General features: G+C 51.4%; 1 protein-coding gene across 4 annotated transcripts; it reads left to right on the top strand.

The window, feature by feature from the left end:
• Nucleotides 1-715: 715 nt before the first annotated feature.
• Nucleotides 716-9,475, top strand: LOC142421379 (uncharacterized). Of its 4 annotated transcripts, none has more exons than XR_012778873.1 (5): nt 717-3,557; nt 4,208-4,585; nt 4,952-5,280; nt 5,995-6,089; nt 6,472-6,578. XR_012778873.1 is itself a non-coding variant. In XM_075526054.1 (5 exons), the coding sequence occupies exons 1-5, from the start codon at nt 3,524-3,526 to the stop codon at nt 9,401-9,403; spliced, it is 906 nt and encodes a 301-aa protein (XP_075382169.1). In that variant the 5' UTR covers nt 717-3,523; the 3' UTR covers nt 9,404-9,475. The 4 variants fall into 4 exon arrangements, 3 of the variants coding, with proteins under 3 accessions (XP_075382167.1, XP_075382169.1, XP_075382168.1); XM_075526054.1 differs by lacking the exon at nt 6,472-6,578 and adding an exon at nt 9,389-9,475 and having other exon boundaries at nt 4,952-5,335; XM_075526053.1 differs by having other exon boundaries at nt 4,952-5,335; nt 6,472-9,356.
• Nucleotides 9,476-9,686: the final 211 nt, after the last annotated feature.

Genomic DNA, 9,686 nt, shown 5'->3' with positions numbered 1-9,686 from the left:
AAAAGAGACGCGCACGTTTTCATTTGAAAACTGATACTTGCGCATCTGCAAACTGCTCGTATTTTCCTCCCACCCGGGCCGAGCTCTCGCAGATGCGTGTGCTCTACGGGACGCGCGGCACATGCTGTTAAGTCACCGGGAGGAGTGGGAATAGCCTTCCGTCAAAGACACCAAGCCATATCTTCAGGCCAACAAAACGCTCTTAAACCAGCAGAAAAGCGAGTGCCAAATTCCTCTGCAATCAAGGCAGGAGTTTTCTCCAGAAACATGGGGTTTGGTTTTTTTTTTTTTTCCTTCAAAAATGACAAATTTTGCAAGAAAACCATCCTTCAAACAAATTTTCAAAGCAAAAGCTTCCGAGTCAGCCATTGAAACAGCACCTTTGGCTTGGCCGCAGCAGGAGAATCAGAAAGCTGGTGCTTGGTTAGCTGGGAGAAGCTCCACTTGGATGGAGAGAAAAGGGCTTTGCACGCGCGGGGTGGCAGCCTTTGCCGCTGGTTTTCCCCTCACAAGCATAAATTTATTATTCCCAACTCAACACTGCAATTCCCCCCATTCCCTACCCAGCGTGCCCGTGGTAAAACCAACCAGCGCCGTGGGGTAGTTTTCCGGGAGCGCAGCGACACGCGTTTCAAGGCAGCCTTGGCTAAGCTGAAGCAAAGCCTCTGTGACCCAGCGCAGGATGACTTACCAGGTACCCTCGGCGCTCCCTGTACCGAAGAAAAGGAGAAAATAATTTTAAAAGAAGCTAAATTAACCTCATGGCAGAGGACGGTTTGCTTTTTTGCACCGAGTCCAGGGCGATTACTCTGGGGGGTGATCTCCTTGGTTTGCCCTGTTGCTGTGTTGCCTTTGCAGCCTGTAAAATTGGGGTGGGAAATCTCCTGCCCTTTCCCTTCCAGGTTTGGCTGCTCCCCTTTTTTGCAGGCTAACGCATGCCCTGGGGATGAACGTGCCCTACAGAGCATGGAGGGGGCTGTAATAAATGCTTCTGAAACACGGCAAAGTCCATCTTTTGGGTTGAGGGGGCTCCTGTCTGGTTTCGGGCAGCTCCATCCCCAAGAGAGAAGGGATGGACCAGGAGAGAAGAGACGGACCACTGGTTGGTTGGCAAAGGATGTTTCTGATGGCGGTCAAGGGGAGAAACCAACTTTCACCACCTCCAGTTCAAGAGAAATCAGGGAAATAAGAGGTCTGGGAGCAAGGATGAGAAAGAAAACGGTGGGAACCAGGAGGAGATGCAGAGCTGCATCAACGTGATGCTGGTCCAGGCAGCGTGGAAGGAGGTCGCCCCTCTTTGGGCCTGATTTTTAAGGCAAAGATCGTGAGATCTGGGCGCGTTTCTCCAGCTCTTCTTGCAGCAGAAAGGAAGTGCAAGCTCTGCCCCAAGAACTGGAGGAGCACTACTGGCTGTCTAAGAAGAGTTGGGTTTGGAACGAGAGCGAGAAGGACTGTGAGGTGCAGAGAGCTCAAATGCTGATCATCCAGGACCGGGAAGAGATGGTAATGCGTAAAGCACAGGTGGCCAGATCCTCCTGGGCAGGGAAATCACCCAGGTTTCCATCTACACTGGGTCCACGTCGGGGTGGTTGGCTGTCCCTCGTGTCCAAAACCCATGCACTGGTGTGTTATGGGAAGACTGGTCCCGCTGTATTCTCTAACCCCCTCCAGGATTTCATCTCCAACATCACGGAGAGAACCAACCACATCTGGATTGGGCCGTACTTGCCCGTCAGTGCTCAAAGCTGGACCTGGGTGGACGGGGCTCCCTTGGGCCAGCTGATGCAAGTGTTGCCCAAGGAGACGCTCCGATGCGGGGCGGGCTTTGGGAGACAGAGGGAGCGTTTTTAGGGGAGCTGCTTCATCTCCCGTCTCTCCATCAGGTTCAGTCTCGGGCAGCATGGACCTGGAGAGCTGGGGGGTGGTGAAAGGCAACCGGATCAACTCGGAGACCTGCCAGGCGGAATTCAAGTGGATCTGCGAGAGGGAAGCCATTGAGATGTAAAGCAACGTGGGAAGCACGGGGGGGCAGCGCCTGGAGACACCTTCATTTCAAGTCAAGCCGATGCGAAACCCGCATGGAAAAACTTTGGAAAAAAAACCCTCAATCCCTTGCTCCTTGGTAGAAAAGAGAAGGAAAGAAACAACCGCTTGGGTGGAGTTGAGTTTCCTAGGTGGCTTGATCAGTCACCCTTCTCTGCTAGTCCCCCCACCCTTTAAACTTTTATCCCTGTTTTAAAATAAAATAAAAAGGAGCAGAAACCTGCAGAACTACCTCTAAACCACCCCTGGACCCCACCACTCCTGGAAAGCGCTGGATGATGGGTGGTACCGCTCACACCCAACCTTGCCAATTAAAAGCTTGCTCAGACACCTTACAGCCTCACGGCTCAGCCCGTTTGCTATTGCCAAAATATCAGCGATGGATGAAAAAGATGGATGAAAGCACAACCGGCCCTCCCCAACCTTCTACTATAACGCAATTTCTTTCCGTCTCAATTTCGCAAAGCTTTGTACGATGGCTAAATCCTGTAATCGTGGTGTAACCAACCCTCCGGACCGGTAAAAAGAGGAAGGGGCATAACCAGTTAGCAAATGTTTAACAGTAACTCTTAGGAAACTCAAGATTAAGGAGGAAGAAACCTCCACCAACAATATTGTACTCATCCGGGGGATACGGGATGCTGAAACCTCGCTGGGTGGCCGAGAGCTCAAAGGGCTGTCTTTGCATTGCCTGCATTATGGATAAGCCTCAACAAAAATCCAGTGATTTGGATTATTCCTGTAACCAGAGCATTAAGAAGCGATTGTTGTATTTCAAGTTAAAGCATTTATTGCTCTGATAATAATTCTTATTCTTGGATGCTTATACAGGGTGCGTTATTTCCCTTTTTCCTAATAAAAACAGCGATAGCAGCAACCCCATCGCTATCTTCCAGCCAAGCTGACGATGAGGTTGCCTTATCCCAGCCCGGGCGAAGGAGGAAGAGCATTTCTGGTTGCTTTTTCTTCTTTTCCCTTGCTATTTCATGCAAAAAGCTCACAGCTCGCTTGAAGGGTCACAAGCAATGCCAAAATTTGGGAATTGGAAGTACCAAGCCGCCCCAGAAACACCTTGAACTTGCACTCCTGCAGCTATACGGACACAAAACATGAGCAAAGGACAAAGCAACCTCACACCGGACACATCCTTTCTGCTGTGCCCCAAATTTTGGGCTTTCTGGTAGCGGACGGTAATTTCTCAGTAGGGGCACAACTCGTAATTTTGACCAAAAAGCATCCTGTGAATAGGTGCTGCAAAAGAAAAGCCACATCCTTTGCCACCTCGCAGAGGGAGGAGGCAAGCAAGATGCTGCCGGGGGTGGAAACCAGCACGGGGCTTCGTGTTTGTTTGGGTTTTTGCTTTTCCCCTGCTCAAAAAGGAGATTAGAAGATTCAAAGACAACATTTGGGTCTTCCTCAAAAGCCAGCGAGGGGGATGACTTAGCGACCTGCTGCTGCTCAGCGCCGGGACCGTGCCGCGATGAGGGGAGCCGTCATCTTCTCGGCATTCATGGGTGAGCGAAGGGATTTCGGAGACCGGGTAAAGGTGGGCGAGGGAGATCTTGGAAGGTTTTCACCATCTTCTCCTCGAAGAGCATCACTCTGGGCAGAGCATTTCTCCAGCCCTTTCTTCACCACCAGCCATGGAGACTCGCGCAACCCCTTCTCCATGAAAACCTTCTCCCAGTCATTGAGTCCATCCATTTCTTTTTGTCCTCTCCGCCCCTTTGCTCTGCCAGCCTCTTTGCTCCAGAGCATTATTTGAGGTGGAGAGGATGCAAAAGCAGCCCCGCACAGCCAAGGTGAGCTCAAATATCTCAAAGAAACCTGATTTTGCTCTGGTAACTCCATAATGTCCAGCACGGGTCGTTTATTCTGTCCATCCTTAGCAAGGAGGCGAGTTTGGCACTGCCCAAAAGATCCCCTGGGACTCGGTGGAGGAGAAAGAAATTGGAGGGGACACCTGGAAAGTTTAAATATTTCTCAGTCCCACCTTGTGCATCCAACACCTCGTCCGTTGAAGTGAGCAGAGAGGTGCGAGCTGACCCGGGTGGGAAACATTCCCCCAGATTTTGGGCCCTCAATCCAGATTTTGGCAATAACTTGAAGGCATCCACGGGAAGTTCTTGCCCATGATCTCCTTTCTCATCCCTCCCCACCACAGGTGCTGTGGCCACCATCTCCATAGCCCCGCTGCAGAACCCGGTTTGGGTTTCCCCTGGGGATAAAGCCGTCCTGCCTGTCTCCCTCCGGCTCCTCAACCCTACCTGGGACTTCTACCATCTCAAGTGGAGCTTCCTGACGGGGGATCGCCCAGTTTTACTTTACACGATGGAAAGGTGCAACCAGACCCTCGCAACGTCTGGGCAACAGTGCCAAGATAGGATGGAGGTGGGAGATGTCTACGAGCCAAGGGCAAATATCAGCTACAACGCCTCGCTGGTGCTCCAGGACGCCCGGCCAGACGATGCTGGGGTTTACCAGTTGACGGTGCAGGGTCTGGACGTGGCACGCACCGTGCAGGTCACACTGATTTTGCAAGGTATTGATGGCTTTGGGGGGGAGGGGGGTCCACCAAATCCCAAGAGGTGGGGGAGGAGCAACCAGCAGGTTTGGAAAGCCCAGGAGAAGGGGGTTTTTTTAGGGAGCAAATACTTGCTGAGCCTGCCCAAAATACAAAAAACCCACGATAATTTAAAAGAAAACCGGCTAGTCCTGTTAAGACAAAGACTCCACTGATTTACAGAGCCTTTATCTGCCGTGCTCTGGGGAAGGGGATGAGATGGGATGATGTTTGGGGTGAAGCATCGCCTCATGCTTGTCCCATTCCTGCACTCGCATCCAGGTCTTTAAAAGCTCTTCGTAAATCCCTCCTTGTCAACGGAGAGCCTCTCCTTCCCACGCGCAGGTACCTTCTCCCCGTTATTCCTCTCCAGCAACCCAGCCCGTGCCCACCTCAACCAGACGGCGCTGCTCTCCTTCTCCCTGCGGCCCCCCAGCTTGGGCTGGGACTTCATCCACATCACCTGGGAGCTCATCAGCAGCCCCAGGAACCGTCCCGTCCTCACCTACACCCTGGATGGTTGCACGGGGGAAGCCCGGAACTGGTGGGAGCGGAACTGCAGCATCTCCCGGGAGGTGGACGGGGCATACGAGCAGCGGGTGGACGTCCAACCGAAAGGCACCCTGGCCCTCCGGGATGTGCAGGATGAGGACGTGGGGACCTACCTGGTGATGGTACGAGTCCCGGAGGGGTTGGCTTGCGTGGCCGTCAACCTGTCTGTGAGCAGAGGTAACGAAGGGGAGCGGGGAAGGAAAAAAAAAAAAAAAAAGTACATTTAGACCCATTTCGAAGTGGGAGAGGACGGGGCGAAGGGGAGAAGTGGTGCTGACGGGAGAGGAAAATGCAGGAATAGGGGAAAAAAGTGCTAAACCGTAGGATGAGAAGGAGCAAAAATAAGACAGAGCAGAAAGGCCTTCTAGGAAAAAAAAAAAAGGAAGCAAATTTCACCTTGGCTTGGTTTTAATGCCACAGCAAAACAGAAACATGGAGCTTCAGCAGAATTTTGCCGGGTCCCAGCTAACGACCCTGAAAAACAGGGTCGTTTTTCAGAGGAAGCAAGACAAAACATGCAAATTCAAAAACCCAAAGGCATAGTGAGCTGCAGCCAGGGAAACCTGGGTATTTGGGGTTTGGTTTTCCTTTTTTTTTTTCTTTTAAAAAAAAAAAAAGAGGAGTTGAGCAGTTACATCTCATCACGGACATACAGAAAGTGCCAAACCATTGACTCTTTATAGCAACAGGGAGTATTTTTGTAGTGCTACAACCCATAAGAGCGAAGTTAGAGACCAGCCGAGCCGAGAGCAAGGCAGACCCCACCACAAAGTCCCATTTCGCTACCAAAATCCTCATCTTTTCACTCATCTTTTATACCTGTCTCCGGCTTGCAGATACGCTGGCGGTGGAGAGGCTGAGCGTCCTCGGCATCATCTGGATGGCTGCTGCCAGCGCGGTGCTCTGCCTCCTGGCTCTCATCTTGGGAGAGGTGGGTGACGAAACCCCAAAATCGGGTCAAACTTTGTTAGTTTTCCCTGCAAAGCCAAAACGCTTAGAGGCAATTAATGTAACCCCCCCTCAAGGTTTGAGTTCCCCTCCAATCCCCAAAGAAAAGGGAGAGGAAACGTGCTGATCAGCACAATTAATTTGAGGATGAGCATATAGAAGAGGGAATAGCGATGGGCATCCCTGGCACGCCTTCGAGGCTGAAGGGATTTGCCCGGCGAAGACGGGGGATGCAATAAAACCGGGGCTGTGGGTGGGTTTGCAGCGGCGTGGCCGGTCCCCCCCGTTCCCCAGGTGAGGAGCGACATGGGGACACATCAGGGTGAGCAGAGAGGGACCCGTCATCCCTCTCGTCTCATCCCCAGCACGTGTTTTGGCATGGGGACAAGCTGGAAGAGACCCCGGGTGGCACCTGCCACCAGCCCCGACCTCCTCCCAGGGATGACTCCGGATGAAGAAGCCGCCGAGGAAGGAGGGAGACGTGCGGAGGGCACTGAAACCCCCCGGCTTGTCGGTTTGCCCACAGATCAGACCATCATCTGCAACCCTAAACACTGAGCAAGAACAACTCGTCATCATTACAAAAAATATGGATTTTGGAGCCGTTTCTCCCCAAATTATTGGCTGGGCTCCCCACGCTGTCCATCCGGTCCCCCATTGCTTTTCTCTACCCATCACTGTGGGGAGATGTCTCCTGTTCCCTTTTTTTTTTGCCCTTTTTTTGCACTCGAAGAGGTCCAACACTTTGAGCCCAAGGCATGGGAGAGCTCCCAAAACATTCCAGTTAATTATAATTATCCAGTCCTCTTAATTATACATCAACCAGCAGGAAGCCCTGAAAGGGAATCACCCCAATTTCCTCCCCCCAACGGGTTGCTCTCCAACCAAGAAAATAATTGCAATAAAAATAATCAGATTTCAGCACTCAGCCTCTGGCAGATCTCAAATCAGACCTGGGATCAGAGGTTCCTTTAAGTTTCTCTCATTATCGGGGAGTTAAAGTAAAGGGAATTTGAGTGTTTTTCTCACCAGCTCCTGAGAGTCACCTAAATCCCGTTGGATTTACCCAGCCCTTGGCATGGGTAAATGCCTGGGCTATGTCCCCACCTCATGGTTGACTGCTCAAATTCAGTGGCTTCTCGTGGAAACGGGGGCTTGGAAAGGCAACGGGGGGAAATCTCTGCCTTTTTGAGATTTAGGGAAAGATGGGTTACCCCAGCTTTGCACTTAACCTGTTTTGAGCAGTTTCCAGCAGCCGTCTTCGTCCCCAGCTTGGGTTCACTTCCTTTGAATCTGGGGTTTTATGCTGAAAGCAGAAAAACGTGAGCAGCTCCAGGGTGATGCATCCCCCCCGTAAGCATCTAAAGCAGGGGATCACCCAAGAGATCCAACTCCTAACGAGCCTGATCCCACCCTGAAAGCAAAATCCTGCTTAGGAAGGTACATTATTCCTTGTCCTTTATTTTTCTGGGGGGAGCACACTGGTCTTTTTGTCACCCCCCCTTTCCTGGAAGAGATTTTTAATGCTGCATTTCAGGCATTCAGCAGGAGCACAAATCCACGTGGATCTCCTCTAGAAAGACCGAACGAGCCAGTTATGATTTTTTTTTTTGTAGCTGAACGTAACAGGTTTTGCGTTTCCCGCATCACCAGCTCTGGTTTTCTCACCTCTCTGCAGCGGGATGGGAGCAGCGCTAAGATCCAAAGAGCTGCTAGAAAACACCCCCAGCATTAACTGGCATCCTGCAAATTGCCAGCACATCACATCCTTGCTCTTTGCTGCTGGTTAAAAGCAGGTAGGAAAGAAAAAAAATATATATATATTAGTCCATGCCAGCAGCAGCACTGCTCTGGCACCAGGAGGAGGAGAAGGCTGCTTTCTCCATGGGAGGAGACATTCAGGCACCTTTCTTTCTCACCCCAAGCTGCTCCACACCTTGAAAAAGCAGCTTTGCTTTCAGAAACGGCGCTTTGTGGGCCGCTGCAGTGGGTGGAAGAGCAGAGCGCGAAGGGAGACGCGACAGCCGGGGCTCAACAGCGAGCACGGGGTTTTAGCTGCGTGCTCGTGACTTAGCTCCGTGACTCTAGACGGAAAAACCACCACCACCGGTCTCTGAGCTCGCTTTTGCTCGGGGGGGGTGAGAAAAATAAAACCTCTGTTGGCCTGAACCTTAATGCCACAAGGACAGGGACTGGCCGCGGCATTGGCCGCTGGCTATGCCAAGCCAGATGTGCCACCGTGCTCAGCTCCCGGCGGCTGCGGGAAGCTTCCCCGGTAAAGTGAATTTGCTCGGTGCCGTTGCACAGCGGGCGCTGGGCTCCTCCTGACCTCCTGGGATTTCTGCTCGGTGATTGTGACGGATGCACTCGAACCCTTAACCAAGCCAGCAGTGGTTTGGTACGGGCTCCAAAGGAGGTAAAGGCCTGAGCCGTAGCCGGGCCAAGAACTCCTCTGGTTTCAATCTGTTCTCTGAAAACCCCCGAAGGAGCAGAGTGCCACAGCGAGCATCGATGCGTATGAGCTTGGAACACTTGCTAAAACACCACCCCTACACATTAATGAGAGGGAAAAACCCTCTGGTCAACATGGCAACTTGATTACATCAGACCCTTTAAGCCCTCCTCAGGGTACAGATTCTTCCTCACAGGAGTAGAGGTCATCTCGGGCCTAATCATGGCAACCAAATGTCAGAAGGCTAACGGTCACGGCACCATTAGGGGATTATCCTCTTGGTTTTCAGGCCTACTAACGCCCGATGTCATCCAAAGTGACAACGGCTCCCATTTTTCCAACAAGGAAGTGCAAGAATAGGCAAAACAGGAAGAAAATCCGTGGGTATTCCACACCCCCTACTATCCTCAATCAAATGGGACGGTAGAAAGAGCTACTGGCTTGTTGAAAAAGAGCCTTAAGCCAGGCGAGGCCCAGCGGGGTACTCAACTTTCCAAAATACTTCATCAATTGGATAATCGGTATGGGCCCACCGGAAGCCCTGCGAGCCGAGCATTCTTTACAAAAACTAGACCTGATGCTCCACCTCCTGATGAAAGAAAATATCCGATAGCGTTACATGACCGCCTGTCACGGTAAATTTACCACACATTGGAACTGTACCTATGACCCTAACTAAACCTCGGGGCCCGCTTCTCTGCGAAGCTACTGACAGCAGCGGCGCAAAACACAGAATTAGCGCACGATGGGATTTTTCCTTCTTTCTAATAGGGTAACCTGTCCAGAAAACCCCACCGAGACCAGTTTAATTTTACCCTTTTATCTTGCAGTCTGTTCCAAGATGAAAATAAGATACATCGTCCTGCTGCTGTTGAAGATTTCGATAATGCTTCCCCACAGTCGCCCACCTATCTCAACTTAATTGTCAATCAAGCAATCAGCCACAGTTGTGTCAACACATAAGCCACCGCCAGACAGCAATATAAACGCGACTTGTAAAACACAACCACCTGTTAACGAGGGACAGAGTTACGATTATTCACAATAACTCTTACACGCCGTATAGAAAATGCTGTAACGCAAGCCATTGCTCAATACGCGACACGGTGAAGGAACATTACGACGTTA

Source organism: Mycteria americana, chromosome 29 (assembly GCF_035582795.1).
Source record: "Mycteria americana isolate JAX WOST 10 ecotype Jacksonville Zoo and Gardens chromosome 29, USCA_MyAme_1.0, whole genome shotgun sequence".
In the NCBI taxonomy this organism is placed as follows: Eukaryota; Metazoa; Chordata; class Aves; order Ciconiiformes; family Ciconiidae; genus Mycteria; species Mycteria americana.
Note: the sequence above shows the minus strand (reverse complement) of the source record. Positions and strands in the feature narration are given on the sequence as shown.